Source organism: Megalobrama amblycephala, linkage group LG4 (assembly GCF_018812025.1).
Source record: "Megalobrama amblycephala isolate DHTTF-2021 linkage group LG4, ASM1881202v1, whole genome shotgun sequence".
Taxonomy (NCBI): Eukaryota; Metazoa; Chordata; class Actinopteri; order Cypriniformes; family Xenocyprididae; genus Megalobrama; species Megalobrama amblycephala.
The window spans coordinates 15470038-15492872 of NC_063047.1; the positions used below are offsets into that span (position 1 = coordinate 15470038).

The 22835-nt window shown below is 36.3% G+C and overlaps 1 protein-coding gene across 4 annotated transcripts in view; it reads left to right on the forward strand.

The window, feature by feature from the left end:
* scai (suppressor of cancer cell invasion) overlaps positions 1–22835 on the forward strand; it is a 46135-nt gene that overhangs the window by 18946 nt on the left and 4354 nt on the right. For 3 of the 4 annotated variants that reach the window (XM_048187821.1, XM_048187819.1, XM_048187820.1), the window contains 15 exons: positions 2369–2483; positions 14281–14376; positions 14600–14686; positions 14784–14882; positions 15070–15166; positions 15533–15631; positions 17069–17221; positions 17362–17502; positions 17651–17752; positions 19346–19424; positions 20483–20582; positions 20709–20790; positions 21214–21286; positions 21443–21616; positions 22095–22195. In XM_048187821.1, coding sequence (XP_048043778.1) covers positions 2377–2483; positions 14281–14376; positions 14600–14686; positions 14784–14882; positions 15070–15166; positions 15533–15631; positions 17069–17221; positions 17362–17502; positions 17651–17752; positions 19346–19424; positions 20483–20582; positions 20709–20790; positions 21214–21286; positions 21443–21616; positions 22095–22195 — 1590 coding nt within the window. In that variant the 5' untranslated portion in view covers positions 2369–2376. The remainder of the gene's footprint in view (positions 1–2368; positions 2484–14280; positions 14377–14599; positions 14687–14783; positions 14883–15069; positions 15167–15532; positions 15632–17068; positions 17222–17361; positions 17503–17650; positions 17753–19345; positions 19425–20482; positions 20583–20708; positions 20791–21213; positions 21287–21442; positions 21617–22094; positions 22196–22835) is intronic. The other variant, XM_048187822.1, reaches the window with a different exon arrangement.

Sequence of the window (22835 nt, forward strand, 5' to 3'; positions counted from 1 at the left end):
AATGCAATATTGTAACAAATTTAGTCCCTGTTTCGGAACAAAACAAACGATCCATAGGTGTGGATCTAAGACTTCTAACTAAAGGATTTACTTTTATTTGTGAACACTCAAAATAAAAACAAAACATTGTACTTTTGTAAAATTAAGAAAACAAACAGGATGCCGCTTTCTGCATCTCGGTTTCCTTTCCGTGAACTTATTTGTGGATATGTATAATTTTCTTCTGTTTTTCTCGGTTCGCAGAAGTGCTGCTGCAGGTGTGTGATATGACGATTTGTGAATCCTCATTTTTTGTTGATTATGCTGCTATTTGCAAACTCAACCCCTGTAAAACAAATAATTAATTTTAATTCTAATTATAATTAAATTTAATTATAATTTATCATATCTTGTTGGTTAATGGTTAATGATCGGTTAACGAATGTCGGTTAAAATAAAATAAAATGAAATGAACATTTATTTTTTATTTTTTTTTATACACAACTTATTATCAGTCTACGACCACTGTCAAACTGATTAGCAAAACAAAAAAATTACTTCTAGCTGAATAGTGTTGTCAGGGTACCAAAATTCCAGTAGTGGGTACCGATACCATGAAAATTTTACGGTTCTCGGTACCAATTTCGGTACCACAGTAAAATCTATTGGAACTATTTTACTATTTTATATAGCCTATTTTAAAAACATTAAATATGATTTGGAGTGTGTGTGTTTGTGTGTGTATATATAGGCTACCTCAATGAAATAAATTTTGAAATATAAAAAAAAAAAAAAAATTAAATGCTCAAACATCCATTGTGTACTGTTGAAAAAAACCAGCATATGCTGGTAAGGTAGGTTTTGAAGCTGTATGCTGGTCCTAAACTGGTCCTGCTGGTCCATACTAGTCCTAAGCTGGTCCTGGACCAGCATAAACCAGCTCAAACCAGCATACCAGCTTCAAAACCTACTTTACCAGCATATGCTCGTTTTTTCAACAGGGGTAACAGACGTGCGTGTTTATTTTAGCTATTCCGCCAGTGAAACAACACACTACAGCCTGTAAAACTATGAAATAAATATCGGTAAATAATTGTAACCTAAATAATAAGAAAGTTAAATATTATTTCAAAAAGCATTCGTTTTTTATTTCCACACAAAGACGCGTCATATATAGCCAAAGTCCCGTTATTACTTTGATATAGCCGCTTTGCGCTTTGAGAGGGATGTGGGACACGAGCAGGAATGAGACCATTTCTCTTTAATAATATCTTCGTTATCTCCTGATGTTACAAACAACTGACACTTGTTGTAAAAGGTCTGAAGAGCGTGTTTTATCCTCTGCAGGGGCAAGACATTCAGACTATGTTTGATTTAGCGCTGCCAGAGAAAACGAAAGTAAAAATCACCAGCGTATGAAACGCGATATATACAAATAAACTTGACGCGCCTTATAAAGTCTAATAACAAGCACAAACTCTGATAAATAGAAACTGACGTGCAAGCAAAAAGGTTTCTGTCCTACGGTGTTTTTTCTACTTTACCACAGTAAAGAATGCGAATAGCCTATAATAGGCCTAAATGCGAACGAAAGAAACGTTATAATCCCCTGCGTGAGTGAAGATTTGGGAAAAGAAACAGATTCCATGTTCAGTGGAATAACTAATGGAATATTGTTAAATTCTCTGATAATCAGGTGACCAGATCGCGATTCGCAAAACAGAATACAAAGCTTAAATGTATGGACTCACGCACCTCTCTTATTCGGCATTAACCAAAATGTTTCCATGGCTGCGATGTCACATTTAATTGCTAACCTATTATTTCTTCTGTAAACAAAGCTTTGTGCTTCACTCGTGTCATATTCAAGTAAATGCTGCCAACAGCCTTATCAGTGGGTACCGAATATAACCGGATTCTCGGTACTACCGGTACTACAGAAATGCTGGTATCGTCACATTTTCAAAATTTCAGTACCGACTTGGTACCGAAGTACCGGTAATTTTGACAACACTATAGCTGAATGTATCTTTTTTTTTTATTCATCTCCATGAACTTCATATAGATAAATTGATTATTTTAACTTCCTCAGTGAAACTTTTGTTCCAACTCGAATGCAAATTCGTCAGAGCGTATCAGTTGGTTTGGAGGTGGAATTAGTCAGTTTTCTTCGGAGCTGATTCAACATCTGCCCACGTCACAGATGCAGATTCTTATACCCACAGTATGTCAGTTCAGAGTTCTGTGGTGCTCGTTTAACTGTGATTCATAAAACTTGCCTCTGCCACTGATGGCGGCTCGAAGGACGTGCTTGCGCTAACGACTTGATTTTGCATAACTCTGCCGACAGTCTATTTGAATTCACTTTTTTGCCTTGTTTTGTTTACAGCAGCTGCCATGACAGGGGTAGGGGCAGAGGATGACATCCCTCTCTGTGAGAGGAAAACTGTCACTGACTTCTGCTATCTCTTGGACAAGTCCAAACAGCTTTTCAATGGCTTAAGGTCAGTCTCTTCTTGGTGTCTGAGCATTTTGCTGTTTATTTGTGGATTTGTTTGCCTTCCAGATTGCTGTCTGGAACCAATCATGCAGTGACCTTATGTAAACTTACTCTCAGCTCAATATTTTTCTTTCTTTCTTTCTTTCTTTCTTTCTTTCTTTCTTTCTTTCTTTCTTTCTTTCTTTCTTTCTTTCTTTCTTTTTGTTTTCATTCTGTCTTTTGACAGAATGAATTTTCTTTTGTTTGTTCATTTTTGCCAGTTGTTTGTTTCTTGTTCTTGTTTTCATTTTTTTCCTGCATTTATTTCTTGTTTCTGTTTTTCTACCTTTCATTTGTTTGTTCTTTCTTTTGTTTTTCATTCTTGCTTTTGTTAGTTTATTCTTTTGCTCATGCATTTGTCATTTCTTTCGTGCTGTTGTCTTCATCCCTCTGTTCAATTATTTTTGATAATGTATTATTCTTGTTTTTTTCTTTTGTTCTTTTTGTGCGTCCATTTGTTCATTTATTAATCAGTTTTTGAGTATGACCTATTACTCTGTTTACTGCAGTTTAGGAGTGAATCAAATACTGAAGTCAAGCTAATTTTCTATTCTTGCAATAGTCAGGAATCACGAGACGCTGGAATGTCTTATCACAGTTGAGACAACATTATTTAAAAACTAAGTCTGGTCAAGGCGGCCAAATCTTAATTAACCGACAGCAGCTTCAAATGCTTTTTAAATTTATGACAGCATTGAGCACATTGGTTGGGTTATACTCAGACCACAAAAATGATGGAAGCTTCACTGTTAGAAGACGGCAACAAAATCTAAAACCTTTGGATAACATAAAGCTCATATTCCCATCTATATGAGTTACTAGAATCTTATATGAACAAAAACCGTGAATGGCTCTTGCGTTATATGACTCGAAAGATGATTGTCCAGCACAGCTCTGTTCATACAGCTCAGGTTTAATTCATTGCGAGTTGAGAAAGCATAGTTCACCCAAAAATTAATATTCTGTCATCTTTTGTTTGCCTTCTTGTTGTTCCAAATCAGTATGACTTTATTTCTAATGTGGAATGCAAAGAAGATGTTTCATTGTTTTTTTTTGTTTTTGTTGTTGTTTTGTAATAAAAGTCATAGAGTTTTTTGAAGCTCACAGACTTTCAACATGAGGGTGAGTACAGCTGTTGCCAAAAGTATTGGCAGTGACATTTTGTGTTTCAAGTTTGCTGCTTTAGTCTTTATAATTATTTTTTCACATGTTTTTAGGGTATACTGGAAAACAATGATAAGCATTTCATAAGTTTTAAAGTCTTTTATTGGCAAAAACATTCAATATTCTTCTGGCATGTTGGATGTCAGCTTCTGGGCCAAATCCTGACTAATGGTGATCCATTCTTGCCTTATTAGTGCTTGGAGCTTATCACAATTTGTGCTAGTCCACTCGCCTTTTGAGGACTGATCACAGGTTCTCTACAGGATTAAGATCCAGGGAGTTGCTGGGCCACAGATCTAAATTTTCAATGTAATGATCTCCAATCCACTTCATTATCTCTCTTGCCTTGCGACATGGTGCTGCATCATGCTGGAAAATGCACGGATCATCACCAAATTGCTCCTGGGTCATTGGGAGAATTTGCTTTTGCTGGACGTTTTGATACCATTCTTTATTCATAGCAATGTTTTTGGGCAGAATTGTGAGAGAGCCCACTCCACTGGATGAAAAGCAACCCCACACATGGCTGATCTCAGGATGCTTCACTGTTGGCACAACACAAGACTTAGGGTAGCGTTCGCCTTTTCTTCTCCAGACACTCAATTTTCCAGATGTTCCAAACAGTCGGAAGGGGGCTTCATCAAAGAAAATAACTTTCCACCTTTTGCTGTCCAGTCCTTGTGCTTCCTGCAGAATTTCAGTCTATCCTTGATGAAAAAAAAGTGACTTCTTTGCTGCCCTTCTTGATACCAGGCCATTGTCCAAAAGTGTTTGCCTCACTCTACATGCAGATTCACTCACACCCACCTGCTGCCAATGTTGAGTAAGCTCTACACCGGTGGTGACACAATTCAGTAGCTGATTCCACAGGAGGAGATGGTCCTGGCACTTGCGGGACACTCTGGGACATCCTGAAGCCTTCTTCATTGCAGTTGAACCTCTCTCCTTGAAGTTCTTTATGATTCAGTAAATGGTTCTTTTTAGGTGTTGATATTCTTTGCAGCAATTGCCTTGCATTTGATGCCATTTTGATGCAAAGCGATGATGGCTGCATGTCTTCCTTTGGAGGTAACACAATGATTGGAAACACTTCTTCTCTCCTTTTTATATCATTCAGTCTGCTCTTATTATCCAATCAGAATAATATTCATTTCTCCTGACTAGTACTTGTTCACTTTCTCATGTGCAGATGATATGATTATTAAAATGATGTTAGCTGGTGATTTGGTGCCAGGGCCAAAAAACAGTGAAATTTGGGTTTTTGTGTTAAAGTTCATTTTTTGGCAAGTTAAGCTTTTTGCAATTATTTAAAATGGATCAGATCACTTTGCACAATAATCTGGAAACAATATGGATTAACACCACAACAACTGAAGCAGCAAACTTTGCGAAACATAAAATTTGTCACTGCCAATACTTTTGGCCACAGCTGTAAATGAAGACAAGATTTTCATTTTTGGGTGAACTCCCTTTAGGAAGTCAGTGCAGTTTTTAGAAATTGGGTGTCACTCTCATTTATAGCTGAACTGTGTGTGAAGGTAACTGTATTTAGCACTCTAAAACAAGGCTGACAACTGTAAATTTGACATGTACAGTACAGTCCAAAAGTTTGGAACCACTAAGATTTTTAATGTTTTTAAAAGAAGTTTCGTCTGCTCACCAAGGCTACATTTATTTAATTAAAAATACAGTAAAAAACAGTAATATTGTGAAATATTATTACAATTTAAAATAACTGTGTACTATTTAAAGGGATAGTTCACCCAAAAATGAAAATTTGATGTTTATCTGCTTACCCCCAGTACATCCAAGATGTAGGTGAATTTGTTTCTTCAGTCGAACGCAAATGATGATTTTTTTAACTGCAACCGCTGCCATCTGTCAGTCAAATAATAGCAGTGGATGGGAACTTCAACTATAACAGTAAATAAAACTTGTTTAGACAAATCCAAATTACACCCTGCGGCTCGTGACGACACATTGATGTCCTAAGACACGAAACGATCGGTTTGTGTGAGAAACCGAACAGTATTTATATCATTTTTTACCTCTAATACACCACTATGTCCAACTTCGTTCAGCTTCCTGTTAGTGAGGTCAAAAAACGCGTTCTGATGACGGAAGTGATGTCTCGCCCATAAACTTCAATGAGCGCGAGACATCACTTCCGTCGTCAGAACGCGTTTTTTGACCTCACTAACAGGAAGCTGAACGAAGTTGGACATAGTGGTGTATTAGAGGTAAAAAATTATATAAATACTGTTCGGTTTCTCGCACAAACCGATCGTTTCGTGTCTTAGGACATCAATGTGTCGTCACGAGCCGCAGGGTGTAATTTGGATTTGTCTAAACAAGTTTTATTTACTGTTATAGTTGAAGTTCCCATCCACTGCTATTATTTCATCAAATATCAATTTTTCATTTTTGGGTGAACTATCCCTTTAAATATATTTGACAAAGTAATTTATTCCTGTGATCAAAGCTGAATTTTCAGCATCGTTACTCCAGTCTTCAGTGTCACATGATCCTTCAGAAATCATTCTAATATGCTGATTTGCTGCTCAATAAAAATGTATGATTATTTTCAATGTTAAACAGTTGTGTACTTTTTTTTTCAGGATTCCTTGATGAATAGAAAGTTCAAAAGAACAGCATTTATCTGAAATACAAAGCTTCTGTAGCATTATACACTACCGTTCAAAAGTTTGGGGTCAGTAAGAATTTTTATTTTTATTTTTTTGAAAAGAAATTAAAGAAATGAATACTTTTATTCAGCAAGGATGCATTAAATCAATCAAAAGTGGCAGTAAAGACATTTATAATGTTACAAAAGATTAGATTTCAGATAAACACTGTTCTTTTGAACTTTCTATTCATCAAATAATCCTGAAAAAAAATATTGTACACAAATATTTTGTACAATTGTACACATAAAATTTTTCTTGAGCAGCAGATCAGCATATTAGAATGATTTCTGAAGGATCATGTGACACTGAAGACTGGAGTAATGATGCTGAAAATTCAGCTTTGCCATCACAGGAATAAATTACTTTGTGAAATATATTCAAATAGAAAACAGTTATTTTAAATTGTAATAATATTTCACAATATTACTGTTTTTACTGTATTTTTCATTAAATAAATGTAGCCTTGGTGAGCAGACAAAACTTCTTTTAAAAACATTAAAAATCTTAGTGGTTCCAAACTTTTGGACTGTACTGTATGAACGTAGTATATTTTGTGGGTGTGGTTGATTTTCTCTATCTATTAAAAAGCAGGTTCTAATGTCTCATCTGTGCTGTGCTTTATATATGTGTTGATGTTTGCCTGTTCATCCGTAGGGAATTGAGAGCCCTTTATATTTTCCAGTGTCTGGGTGAAGTGAGCTCAGTTTTACATCTGAATGAATCTTCAGCGCTCCTCTTCCACCCCCTCATATCTGCCAGCGTTTGTCTCTGCATTACACACTCCCTTAAAAAAATGAATCGCGTCACTCCGTGTTTATCACCATTTCTCAGTGGCCAGTAGGTTGCGTTTGAGTTAATCAGTCATTTTTAGCTAAGACTATTTATAGGACAAGTATGTCAGTAGCTGTGGGCTCTATCTCCCTCTCTTTTAGCCTTCTCTCTCCCCCCCCCCAATCTTTTTTTCTCTCTTTCCTTCTTGTCTTCACAATCTGTATTCCTTCCCTCCTTCTTCTCTCTGTATCCAGGCCCTGTCCTTATGTACCGGATGTGTGTTTGTTACATTTATATTGCATAACTGACTGAGACTGCTACAGTCCAGGAGGTTGGTTCATAGAGTAGCCCACATGTTCTGACATTCATATATTCTTGGGGTAGGTTTTTTGCACATCAATGAAAAATCATAGGACAGAGTTTGGTATAATACCTGCAGATCAGTATATCTTTTTTTTTTTTTCTTTCATATTAAATACTAGATATTTCTTGTCATGTTTAATATTGCAGTGTTCTTATACTGTAAACACTTTGCTTTTCTTTTACCTTTAACTGTTATATAATGCTGTCAAATATTATTAAATCCTTTAAAACCAAGTCCACTTTTACAACCCGAATTCTGGGAATGTTGGGACGTTTTTTAAATTGAAATAAAATGAAAACTAAAAGACTTTCAAATCACATGAGCCAATATTTTATTCACAATAGAACATAGATAACATAACAAATGTTTAAAGCAGAACTAAGTAACTTTTTACTACCTTCATAAATAGTTTTCTAAGTCCTTACGATGGTTAATTGACTTGTAGTGGTGTATTTGAGGCGAGCACTAACCCCCTCTGGCACGTCTACACCAGAATACAGCACTTGCAACTTGAGCTGCACCGACCCGAAACAATCTCGCCTCATGTTCATGTTCACGCGAGAGTGACAAAATGCTTTACGGTAATTCAAAAACAATGTATATATTATGACTTTATTAGACAATTTCGAAAATTACCCACCTCCATCGAGTGTACTGTATTTGCAAATTACCCACCTCCTCTTTCTTGTACTGTATTTGCAAAACTACTGCGCTGGTGAGCGTTGTAGTCGTTGTAGTCCAGAGCTGTGCTTGGAGTATTTATGACAGTGTGATTCACTGAAGGAAACTGTAGGAGGAGCTTCGCAAATCTTACTGAGTTCCGCTTTAAAGGGAGAAATTTTACACTTTTATCCTCTAAATGAGCTCATTTCAAATTTTTCAAATAAAGTTGGCACAGGAGCAACAAATGGCTGAAAAAGCAAGAAATTTTGAAAAGATTCAGCTGGGAGAACATCCTAACTAACTAATTAAGTTAATTGATATCAGGTACATGATTAGCTATAAGAGGGATGTCTTAGGCCCCGTCCACACGGAGACGCGTTTCGGTGAAACCGCACAAATTTTTTATCGGATAGGCGTTTCGTCCACACGGATCCGGCGTTTTCGAAAGGTGAAACCGGTATTTTTTGAAACCGGGTCCCAGAGTGGAAAAATTTGAAAACGCCGGCTTGGCGTTGTCGTGTGGACGGGGCAATCCGTATATTTTCTGAAACGATGATGTCATCACCCCACGTGTCGACCCTAGTCAGGCGCGCTAACACCACAAAACAGCACCAACAACAGCAATAGCAGACTCTACATGCTTGCGTTCATGCTGCAGAAGCTACTGAACCAAAATAAAGTGTTATTTCTAAGCTTTGCTAAAGTTTGTATTCAGCGCGCAAGGTTTATGCGCATGCTCCAAGTTTTCTTCGCTGCTTTAAGTGCATTTCTGCGGCAGAATTACAGCGCCACATAATGGTCTGCCATGTATACTACATCGTTTTGAGTCGTTTCAGTGGTTTCGTGTGGACGCAGATATTTTTTGAGACGAGGGAAAAAAAAATCGGTTTAGGGTAAGCTCCGGCTTCGTGTGGACGTAGCCTTAGAGAGGCAGAGTCTCTCAGAAGTAAAGATGGGCAATCTGTGAAAGAGTGCGTAAAAAGATTGTGGAATACTTTAAAAACAGTGTTCCTCAATGTCAAATTGCAAAGGCTTTGACATTTTTCATCATCTACAGTGCATAACTTCATCAAAAGATTCAGAGAAACTGGAGAAATCTCTGTGCGTAAGGGACAAGGCCGAAGACCTTTATTGGATGCCCGTGGTCTTCGGGCCCTCGACACTGCATCACTCATCGGCATGACTGTGTCAATGACATTACTAAATGGGCCCAGGAATACTTACAGAAACCACTGTCGGTAAACACAATCCGCTGTGCCTTCTGCAGATGCCAACTAAAGCTCTATCGTGCAAAAAGGAAGCCATATGTGAACATGGTCCAGAAGTGCCGTCGTGTCCTGTGGGCCAAGGCTCATTTAAAATGGACAAATTCAAAGTGGAAAAGTGTTCTATGGTCAGATGAGTCCAAATTTGACATTCTTGAATGTTTTGGAAGGCACTATGAATGCTGAAAGTTATATAAAGGTTTTTAGAGCAACATATGCTCCACTCCAGACGACGTCTATTTCAGGGAAGGCCTTTCAGCAGGACAATGCAAAACCACATGCTGCAGCTATTACAACAGCATGGCTTCGCCATAGAAGAGTCCGGGTGCTGAATTGGCCTACCTGCAGTCCAGATCTTTCACCTATAGAGAACATTTGGCGCATCATTAAACGAAAAATATGTCAAAGACAACCACAAACTCTTCAGCAGCTGGAAACCTATATCAGGCAAGAATGGGACCAAATTCCAACACCAAAACTCCAGAAACTCATAACCTCAATGCCCAGACGTCTTCAAACTGTTTTGAAAAGAAGAGGATTAAACATGCCCCCGTCCCAACTATTTTGAGACCTGTAGCAGGCATCAAATTTGAAATGAGCTCATTTTGTGCATTAAAATTGTAAAATTAGTTTATTTGACAAAAAGTTTCATAGTTTTATTACGGTGTTTGTGCTACAGACATGAATTATACCTCAAATTATGTGACTTGATGTGGAGAGGTGTGCTAATACTTTTCTAAATGATCAAAATTATGATTTTTAGCATGTGGACAAAAAACAAATCCCGTATACTTACATTGAAGCAGTCGATATCTTGGGAAAACATTATTTCTGAGTCTTTAGGTTTACTTTTTAGTATTTCCTGCAATTTTTTTTTTTTTTTTTTTTTTTATTTAGTCAGAAGCAGGTAGTGTTTATACTTTAGTGGGAGGTGACAGTCACTTTTTGCTCTTTGAGATATTTTCATTTAGTGTACTGCAAACTGAACCAAATAATACTAAAAGAAAAAAAAAAGATTCCACTAAATTTTTTTTTCAGAAGATGTCAGCATTAGAATTGTAGCATCTTAGTTCTTAATTTGCTTGTTATTTCTGCATGAAGGATTTCATATGATGCTCAGTACCAATAAACATGTTTATGCATTTATGTTTCTTACCTTAATAATAGCTTGTCTACTACAAATACAGGACTAGATGCTTGTTATGAGGCCACGCCCCCATGCCCTGTTTCTCTATACTAATTAGGCTGTCTAACCAGTAGCGGCCTACTTCTGCATTTGATGCTTAGCAACACCCTGAAGAGTTCAGTAATGAAACAGCTATTATTAATTGGTCTCATTTCCTAATACTTTCAGTACTTGATAGCTCTCACTATCTCTTACCTCTTTAGTATCTCTTTATTAAACAAGCTTGACTCAAAGAGACATTTATAGTGGCTTTGATATTTTCATATCCATATATTCATATTCTTCATCAACGTGCAACACGGAGTTTAAAAAGTCACATAAACTCTATATATATATACAGTATGACATAAATGTGACATTTTTTGAATTTATGTGAAGAATATGAATATATTGAAAATACACTTTCCACAAAAATATTAAGCAGCACAGTTGTTTTCAACATGAATAATAATAAGAAATCTTTCTTGAGCACCAAATCATCATATCAGCATGATTTCTAAGGATCATCTAACATTGAAGACTGAAAATTCAGCTTTGACAGTAGAGTCATAAATTATATTTTAACACATTACAGTAAAAAAAAAAAAAAAAAAAAAAAAAACTGTTGTATTTTTTTCAAAACACAGCATAGACTTTTATCAAAACCATAATTTTTTTACAAGTATTTGATGGGGTTGAGGCCAGGGCTCTGTGCAGTCAAGTTCTTTCACACCAAACTTATCTAACCATATCTTTATGGACGTTCCTTTGTACACTGGAGCGCAGTCATCCTGGAATAGAAAATGGCCTTCCCCAAACTGTTCCCACAAAGTTGGAAGCATAGCATTATCCAAAATGGCATTATGATTTCCCTTCAATAAAGTAAGGGGCCTAGCCCAACCCCTGAAAAACAGCCCCATACCATTATTCTTCCTCCACCAAACTTCACAGTTAGCACAATGCAGTCAGGCAGGTAATGTTCTCCTGGCATCTGCCAAACCCAGACTCATCCATGAGACTGACAAACAGAGAAGCATGATTTGTCACTCCACAGAACACGTTTCCACTGCTCCAGAGTCCAATGGCGGTGTGCTTTCACCACTCCATCCGGCCATGGAAATCCATTCCATGAAGCTCCCGCCGCACAGTTTTTGTGCTGATATTAATGCCAGTGAAAGTATGGAACTCTTCAGCTATGAAATCAGCAGAGCGTTGGCAACTTTTATGCATGATGTGCCTCAGCACACAGTGGCCTTCTGCTTCGTGGCTGCTGTTCCTAAACGTTTCCACTTTCCAATAATACTACTTAGTTGACTACTTACAATTGATATTCAACTTACAGTTAAATATTTAGCATCGATGAAAGTTCACTGACCGACATATGTTCAAATTTAAAATGGAAGATCTGCACTAACTTGTCTTCTTAATGAATTATTAAAGGGATAGTTCTCCCAAAAATGAAAATTATACCATAATTTAGCCATCTTAGGTGTATATGATTTTCTTCTTTCAGCCAAACAAAATCAGAGTTATATTAAAAAATATCCTGGCTCTTCCAAGCTTCATACTGGGAGTGAATGGTACCATTTTTTTTTTAAGCCCCCAAAATAATGGAATAATTTCAGAATAATGGAATCATCAACACATTGGACTTTCGCTATACTGTACAGATCTGATATTGCTCTGTTACTCAGCTAAACTACATCTGACCCCATCTGCACACATACACCATCCTGTCTCCCTCCTTTCTCCTCCTTCCCTAATTTACAGGTCTGTCCCTGGCTGTGCTCTGCCAGTGAATCTGTCTTGTGGGTATTAATGCTGTCAGTGAGGATGGGAAATTAATGGTGCATGTAGTGAAATTAAAGCCCTGCCTAATGACTGCACCTATCTCCTTCCTGACCTTGTCTCTTGCAGCCCACAAGGGCAACGGGGTGAACCATAAACCTCACAAATCCATCTCTATAACCTTACAGCATGTGTGAATGCACATTGTGAATGAAAGCTGTGGAAATAAAATACAGTGCCGGGTTGCATCGAATGTGCATGAATGAAAGGAGGCGTGTCTGTGCGCTGGTGTTTAATTGCATTGCGTGTGTGTGTGTGTGTGTGTTTTATGTCTCATGGACATGATTTATTTTTTGACATTCATTTTTGTCCCCTTGCCTTTCCCTGAATGACCCGTTACAGGTTCATAAAAGAAGCATTGTCTACTGTAATCATGTGTGAGCATGTGTAAATGAGGGCTTTTGCATTTACCTGCTGCATTCGCAACCTCCCTTCCTTCCCCAGTCCCTGCTTCTGTTGTCATAGCAACCCTCTGATGATAACAATAGGGCCTAGAGGTGTTTTGGGAGGGTTCAGGGGGAAAAGGACGAGAAAGGAATAAAGAGAAAAAGAGCGAGTAGAGGCGGAGGAGGCAAAAGAGCTACTTCTCCAGCTGATTGCAATAGCTCGTCAAATTCTTTCACATCATCTGCGCTATGACTCACCGCAGCCCTGCCCAAACACTCTAACCCACTCACACTTTCTGACTCTCTCTGATTGCTCCGTTTTTGCTCTCCCCCACCACCAATGTCTTCTCATCATTGTTATGATGATGTTAATTAAGTGCATGACAACCATGACCACCTGTATATTTGGAAGGCTCATCTGCTGTTGTCCAAAATGATGTCTTGCAAATAAGAGTATCAAAGCAGAGGTGCAAAAATGCCTTATATAATGATATGTGGGTATCGAGGTCGTAGGTTTGGTTTGAATACAACCTTGATTATTATAGTTTTTAAAACAAACCAGTGATTAAAGCAATGAGTCACAGTACTTTGAAAATATTTATAAAGCAAATTCCATTGCATAGAAGCCTGGTAATATAGGGAAAATAACATATCCCAAGTCTCATTTTCTATACAGTTATACATTTAAAGGGATAGTTCACAAAAAAAAAAGAAAATTCTGTCATCATTTACTCACCCTCATGTCATTCCAAACCTGTAGGACTATTTGTTTTCTGTGGAATATAAAAATATTTTGAGAATTTCTTTTTTTTAATCTATACAATGGAAGTCACCAAAACCGTTTGGTTACTAACATTATTCAAAATATCTTATTTTGTGTTCTACAGAATAATCTATTATCTCTATTGTGGAAGTCTCTATTTGACTTGTTTGCTAAACTTTTTTTTTTTTTTTTTTTATCAAATTTAATTGTGATGAGATTTTCTAAAAATTGACACCTTTTTTATATTTGCTTCAGTTATTGTCATTATGTTTTTTAACAACTTTCACAAGGGCCTTTTATCAGTTCTTTGTTTAAATTTAAAGTATCTATTTTTGAAATTCATGTTGATTTTGTGTGTATGATACATCCATCCACGTCTTTTTTTGACCTCATAATTATCAACTATAATGTCACAAATCCAAATCTGTGTCGAACTTCGACAATCATTTACTATACTTAAACCCTGCCTTTTTCTTATAATCAACTGTAAATGAACGTACACCTGTCAATTCCAAATACTGACTGTGTAAACACAAACACTTAGAAATTGGTTTGTCTTGATTTTGTTCATGATTTAATGGCTCATATTGCTAAACCTGTTAAATTGTTGTTTGAGTACCAATAAATGAGGGGAATGAAGTAAATTTGGCTGTGTTTCTCTTGTTTGTTCTCTCACACTCCTGCAGGGATCTGCCTCAATATGGACACAAGCAGTGGCAGTCCTATTTTGGCCGAACATTTGACGTATACACCAAGCTGTGGAAGTTTCAGCAGCAGCACAGGTCAGCCCTCTAGATAGATCTATTTTTGAAACTGAAAGGTCTGTTTTTACCAAAAGCTTAAAAATAAAGCTGTTTTTTTTTTTGGCTTAGAACTACATAAGACTGAAGATTTAACTTGCATGATCAAACTTCCCTCTGATAGTTCCTCTGCACCAATGATGTCAACATTAATGACAGATAATTCTTGATGATTCTTTTTTGGGTTTATGTTACTGGAGAATAGACAAGTCCTGGACAACCGGTATGGTCTCAAGAGGTGGCAGATAGGTGAAGTGGCCTCGAAAATTGGCCAGCTGTACTACCATTACTAGTAAGGAACATTTTAACACAACTACTAATTCGGTTTATTTCAAAGTGTTGCTTCAAGAATTGTTTTGCACATTATTTTTGTATTTTAACTTCTTCAGCCTCCGCACATCAGAAACAAGCTACCTAAATGAAGCCTTTTCTTTCTATTCGGCCATTCGCCAGCGATCATATTACCACCAAGTCAACAAAGAAGACAGGTGAAAAGAAGCTACGATGAACTGTGATAAACAAAGTTGATGTTCACTTGATTTATATTCACTATGTTCTGGAAAGTTCTTTTGAAGTAATATACTTATGAGCAAGTAAAGCAGTAAAGATTGTTAATTTCTGTCTTATATGGTTTTCTCTTCGGTTCATTAATCTTGTCCCATCTCCTTTCCACAGGCCTGAGCTGGTTGTAAAAAAGCTGAGGTATTACGCTCGGTTTATTGTTGTTTGTCTGTTGCTCAACAAGATGGACCTGGTTAAAGTGCTAGTCAAGGTAAGTCAAGGATGGCAGACCAAATGGACCAATTACACATTTTTAGTATTCACTATAGGTATTCAGTCGAACAGAGGTTCTTGCCAAAGGATCAGTCAGCATGGACAGTCTGTTGGCTAGTTGTGCAGCTGGAATTAAGACAAAATTCATGCCCCATCAATTTTGGCACTGTTCAAGTATAATGACACACTGTCAGCCATTACTCATATACTCATATTTATAGAAATGAATGGATTTTTTTTATTTTATATTTGGTTTTACAAAGGACTAATAAATATACTGGCAACAATCCACTGTTCATAAGAAGAAAAACACAGTATGGTCTATATTGGTGTGTCTGAGACCATCTGTGGTGTCTTTCTGCAGGAGCTGTCTGAGGAGATTGAGGACTACACCCAGCGCTTCAACACAGAGGACCAGTTGGAGTGGAACCTGGTGCTGCAAGAAGTTGCTGCTTTTGTGGAGGTAAGAATTTTTTTAAAGGTCCCATTCTTCGTGATCCCATGTTTCAAACTTTAGTTAGTGTGTAATGTTGTTGTTAGAGTATAAATAAAATCTGTAAAATTTTAAAGCTCAAAGTTCAATGCCAAGCGAGATATTTTATTTAACAGAAGTCGCCTACATCGAACGGCCAGTTTGGACTACATCCCTCTACTTCCTTCTTTAATGACGTCACTAAAACAGTTTTTTGACTAACCTCCGCCCACAGGAATACGCAAGAGTTGCGTTTGTAGAGTGTGTTTGTCGCCATGTCGTCAAAACGCTGTTATTTTCATCCCGCAGTCCAATCACCGGGTCTGATTCCGGCTCAAATTGATAGGGTAAAATTAAAGACATGTTTACAATAACACTGAGCGCGTGCATCTCCACGTTATGGTAAGAGGCGTGACCTTTCCGGGCAAGATGCGCTAAGAGCTGCTGTCGAATCACAACACAGGAACCGCTGGCACAATCAGAACTCGTTACGTATTTCTGAAGGAGGGACTTCATAGAACAAGGAAGTCATCAGCCCGTTTTTATGACAGTGGAAACAGCGGTATACAGATAAGTAAATTATGTGAAAAATACTGTGTTTTTTTACACGCGAAACATGAACACATGTTATATTGCACACTATAAACACAATCAAAGCATCAAAAAACCACGAAAAACTGGACCTTTAAGAAGTCTATAATGTGCATAAAGTGTCATTAGTATTGAACAATTAAAGTTAACATGAAATTCTAATATAAAAAATATTGTTTACGTCAACAGAAAGGTCATTGAGAGATTTATTTATTTACAAATTATAATTTGTGAAGAAAGAATATGAAGCATTTTTTGGAATAATATACACCAAATCATTATCATTAACAGTCAGACCACTACTAGTCAAAAGTTTGGGGGGCGTAAAATGTTAAGTCTCTTATGCTCACAAAGACTGTAATTTATTTGATCATAAATACAGTATCAACAGTAATATTGTAAAATATTATTACCGTTTATAATAACCTGTTTTCTATTTTATATATTTTAAAAATGTAATTTATTCCTGTAATGGCAAAGCCATTACTCCAGTCTTCAGAAATCATTCTAATATGCTGATTTGCAGCTCACGAAACATTTTTATTATTGTCAATGTTGAAAACAGTTGTGCTGGAAAATAGTTTTATAGAAACTCATTTTTTTTTTTTAATTAATAAAAAGTAGTGTATAGTAAATCAGTTTAATTTTTATTTCATGTTGAAATTGATCAAATGTGCACTCTAAAAAACAGTATCTCAGATGTTTTAGTACCTCTTCTTACATGACTTACTGTTACAAATGTCTGATGTAGTTCACTCTGTAAGACTGTTTATGACAAATATTCATATTTTCTTTACCTTTGTGCCTTTCTCATCAACTATTTTTCTACCTACACAGGCAGATCCTCTTATGATCCTAAATGATGACAACGGCGTGGTGGTCATATCCAATCGTTTGCAGGAGGGAGGTGTGCCCCCTCTTGAACAGGGCATGGTGGTTGGCCAGCTCACCTTGGCAGATGCACTCATCATTGGCAACTGTAACAATCAGGTGGGAGTACTGAACAAGTTACATAATATGTCAAATTTAAGCAGTGCTTTCTTATGTAAATGATTAGACACTTCAAACTTGTTGGTGTGTAGGTTACAACTACTGTTTTTTGCAATGGTTGAATTTCTCCTGGTTTGCAGGTGAAGTTTAGCGAGCTGACCATCGATATGTTTCGTATGCTTCAAGCGCTTGAGAGGGAACCAGTGAACCTGGCCACACAAAGCTCCAAACCAGGGACACTTGTAAGAGAAGACTCTTACACTCTCCCTGTCACTCTCTATGTTGAGTGTTTCTGAGTATTTTCACCCTTCCTCCCTCGCTATTTCAGTACTTCACCTTTTTCAGTGTCCCTCTCACTGTTCTTTCTCACTCCTCCTGCTCTCGGTGTCTCTCTATTCCTCTCTCACTCATTTATCTCTCTCATTATAGGAGCCCAATGAAAAGCCTGCCAAGAGAGAGAACCCTCATAAATATCTCCTCTACAAACCAACCTTCAGCCAGCTCTACACTTTCCTGTCTGCCTCCTTCAAGGTTTGTCTGATGTCATTGCAGTTTTTAGCACCTGTCAATTTATTGTCAATCCATCCTGTCATTTACGTCCTGTTCTGACTCTATATTTGCGTAGACCTTGTAGCAGTGACATTTCGATCATAGCGATTAAGCTTAAATCAAATGTGATATATATACTATGCCAGTGGACTCTTAAATGACAAAATGTACTTTTAAGAAAATATAAACTACCGTTTTATTTAGAAAAGTGACACCTTTCACATTGTTTAAAAAAATCTATCTCAAATAAATGCTGTTCATTTGAACTCTTTTTATTAAACGAATCCTGAAAAAAGTATGATTTCCACAAAAAAATATAAAGCAGCACAGCTGTCTTCTATATTGATAAAAATAGGAAATGTTTCTTGAGCACCGAATCAGCATATTAGAATGATTTCTGAAGGATCACGTGACACTGAAGACGGGAGTGATGACACTGATGACTGCTGAAAATTCAGCTTTGCATCACAGAAATTACATTTTAAAATATATCATAATAGACAGCAGTTATTTTAAATCGTAATAATATTTCACAATATTACTGTTTGACTGTATTTTGATCAAATAAATTGAGTCTTAAACTGAGTAAGCATAAGAGACTTCTTTCAAAAACATTAAACTTACACTACTGTTCGAAAGTTTAATAGTTTATTTAAAATTTACAGGCTTTCTCTTCTGCAAAAACACACCAAATATATCTTGCACTATACAAATTTATGCCCAATCTCCCCCTAAAACTTAAAACACATAGCTAGACTAATGCCTATTGGCTTTTTAAAAAAGGAGAAACCCTTTAATATTCCTCACCTAAACCTGTTTTAATAGGAAACACATTAACATGGCTCGTCATATGCTTTTATGGGGCCTTTAAAGTCTCTGGATCTCATTATATCAGTCAAGGGCAAGGATACATAAAAAATGAAACAATTGTACAGGTACTTCCTGTATAATTGCATTATGGTTATTGTCTATCCTGTGCGCTAGTTTCTGTTCTGTTGTCTGGAGTGACACATCGTGTGAGTGTCTGTGTGTGTGTAGCAGCAGCATGGCATGCTACAGGGGTGTTAGTGTGTTACTATCTGCTCTGCCTGTTGCTCTGCTGTAGCGTAGCACTTCAAGAGTGTGAGGGAAAACCCACACGCACATGACTGAGATCTTTTTGCTATATAGCGGTTCATTTTTAACTCTCAGACACTCTTATTTTTAGGCCTTTTAGGCCTTTTTTCATCTTGCTTCATGTTTTGTTTAGATACATGATGACAAATAAGGCTCTTACATGTGCTTCTTTAACCATTTCCTGTCTTTAGCTGCGTGTGTGAATCCCTATGTGCAAAAATTGCATCAGAAAATGTTATATTTTGAAATGTATTATTAGTCTTAAGGGCAATACTGAGAGGCTCTTGCTGTGCAGCACTTAGTGTGCCACTGAACTTAATAATTAAGCTTGCTATGACACTGCTTTACCTTTTGTAGTATTGTAAGTGTTCTGATTTAATTATCCAATTTAAAGGATTAATTTTTTTTGTTATAGTCATTGAAAGTTTTCTTTTCTTTCACTGATTCTTTTATTGCTAGGAGCTGCCAGCCAATAGTGTCCTGCTGGTGTATCTCTCTGCCACTGGAGTTTTCCCCACTGGACGCTCAGAGTGTGAAGGTATGCCGTGGTGTTTTAGCACACTGTTGTTCTGCCTGACATCACTGGATGATATGGAATATTGTTCTCTTAATATTTACATAAATACTATCTAAATATAAGCACTCAGCCAATCAAATTAGAGGAAGATTTGTGTAATGTCATGTATGATTTGTCTCACAAACATTCTGCCATGTACAAAACAAAACAAATCCGCATTAACACAGTTTCGAATCGCTTACCAGCCTTTTCTGTGCAAAATAATATCTAATCTTTTAAATCGTGAACAAGTTAAGTGGGAATCTTACTTTTCTTACTTTTTTTTTTAAGTACTTTTTATTTATTTATTTTATTTTATTATTTATTTATTTTTTTTTAGGAAATTTCACCCACAGAAATGATATACTCTAGTCTAGTGTATAAGTATGGTGTCATACGATTTCTGTTTTTTTGTTTTTGAAAGACGTCTCTTATCCTCACCATAATGCATTTATTTGATCAAAAAACACAGTAAAAACAGTAAATATTACAATTTAAAATAACTGTTTTATATTCATTTTAATATTTTAAATTTAATTTAAAATATTATTCATTTATTCATGTGTAATTTATTCATGTCATAGCAAAGCATTACTCCAGTCTTCAAAAATCATTCTAATATACTGATTTGGTGCTCAAGAAATATTTCTTATTATTATCAATGTTGAAAACTTGAGCCGCTTAATATTTTTGTGGAAATTCTTTGAATAATTCTTTGAATTATCAAAAGAACAGCATTTATTTGAAATGGAAACATTTTTGTAACATTATAAATGTCTTTACTGTCAGTTTTAATTTACATAAATTAATGCTTCCTTGCTGAATACAAACATTAAATTCCTTCAAAAAACAAAACAAAAACCAAATCGTACTGAACCCAGACTTTTGAACAGTGTTGGAATCGGGGAAACAGAAGTTGATGCACCGAGAAAAGTTGCCCCACTAGCAAAAAGAATAATGATGCACCATTTCAATGTATACGGGAAGGAGTAAAATCTGTCCCATCATTATTTCACATCACATTTTACATTTATTTACAGGACCTTATGACTTTGGAGGTGTGCTTACCAACACTAACCGAGATGTGGTCAACGGTGAGATGGTGCAGAAGAGAAATCAGGCACAAAAAGAGATGCACTGGTGAGCCTTCAATGACATCCATTCTGTGCTAGCCTACTGTACATAGAAACCAAAATGTGAAACCAACGTTTGAGACACTGAAGTGTTATTTTAACACGCATGCATGCACAAATGTTTGTTTTCCAGCCTCCACCCTGGAGATCTTTTCCCCTTCACCAGGAAACCTCTGTTTATCATTGTCGACTCATCCAACAGCACAGCTTATAAGGTGAGACATAAATTCTCCGTCTCTCTTTCTTTGTCACACGGCACATGCTCACATTTGTTCCATCATTGCAGCATTCTGTGACATCATGAGGCCATTTATTATTCAAGAGCAGCCATGTGGTTGCTCTATAAATAAGACGATCTGACTTCTTGACTAGAATAAACATGAGAAGTAAGATACTTTGAATAGGGATTCAAGACAACTCTGTTGTAGTCTTTTTTTCTTTTTACTCATAGATTGATTTGATCAGCCTTTGTTTCAGATTTTCCTTCTCAACTGATTTTCTTTAGTTGGCTGATTTGTTCAGCAATGGAGCGCCCCCTAGTGTACATTCATAACACATTCACCATTCATTACTAGTAATTTATTGTTTAAAAAATAAATAGTATTTTTTATGTCTGACTTCTTCCTGTCTTTCCACAGAATTTCTCCAATCTGTTCGGCCAACCACTTGTATGCCTGCTTTCTCCGACAGTATATCCGAAGAGCATGCAAGGTCTCCTTTTTTTGTTGTATTGACAATGTGTTGCGAGAAAAGAAAATTACCTTAGCTTTTTTATTATTTCCTTTTTTGTTTTTTCCCATTGAAGTAAGATTGTCTGTTATTATATTGATTGTCTATTGTATTTTTATACTGTTTTCTTGCTCGTAGACCAGTCTCAGCGTGGGAGTCTGTTTACTCTCTTTCTCTACAACCCCCTCATGGGCTTCCTGTCTGTCTGTGGACTGAGCAGCATGCGCTATGGATTGTGGGAAAAGGCCCAGGAACTCCTGCGGAAGTTTTTCCATGACATTGGCCAGATGATCACGAGTTCCCGAGTTATAGGTAACGTCAATATGTGCCGTTATCCCTTGGTTTTTTTTAGGGCTGTCAAACGATTAATCGCGATTAATCGCATACAAAATAAAAGTTTGAGTTTGCATAATATATGTGTGAGTAATGTGTGTAAATAATATGTATATATAAATACACACAAATTAATGTATATATTTAAGAGAAATATGTTATTTATGTACAAAAAAATGTATTTTATATATAATATAAATTATATAAAAATATAAATAAATACATATACTTGTAAATATTTCTCATATATACATGGATGTGTTTGTATTTATATATACATAATAATTACACACAGTACACCCACATATATTAGGCAAACTCAAACTTTTATTCTGTATACGATTAATCGCGATTAATCGTTTGACAGCCCTAGTTTTTTTATGCTTTCATTAATTTTTATACATCAGTGTCAGGTTGGACCAATGGTCAGATACTTTTTCTGTTGACTGTCTTCCAGATCAGGCCTATCTGCAATTTTATGGCGATGAGTTTCTGCGTCTGCTCATGATTCGTTTCGTGTTCTGCTGCACCACGCTCCGATTACACAAGCTCTTTCGGGTGAGACTGAATTGAATTATTATATATGTTACTATAATAAACACAATTTGATTCATAATAATTAGTGAAAAACATTTGTCAATATTTGTCTCATGAACCTGACATTAAAGCAACAAATATTTTTAAGAACTAGTCTAATCATTTTAAAACATTTTGAGTATATTAGTTGAGTGTAATAAATATGCAACACAGTTCACATAAATAAATAAATAAATACTAAATATACTTTTAAATATGCAGCTAATATTGCAGCTAATCTTTAAACTTCTTCTTGAAACAGACTGGTTACATTTATTAATGGACTACTATTCTCAGTGTGAATCCAGTGTTTATATATATATATATATATATATATATATAGTTACGATTCTTTGTCAAGGAACGCAACAAAAACAGGGAGACACTCAACCGCTTCGTTACAAAACAATTTATTAAACTAAAGAAAATAAACATGAAATGTTCAGTAGTCAGTATAGATGAATAGTCAGTGTGTCAGCATGTGCATGTAAGTGATACAAGTGTAACCAGTTCAAACAAACACAACCAATGGAAGATTAAGGTCCAAAATCCGTTCTAGAGAAGGCGGATCAGAACGAGAACTCCTCGAGAGCGGCGGTGGTCTCCCACAACCTCCATATCC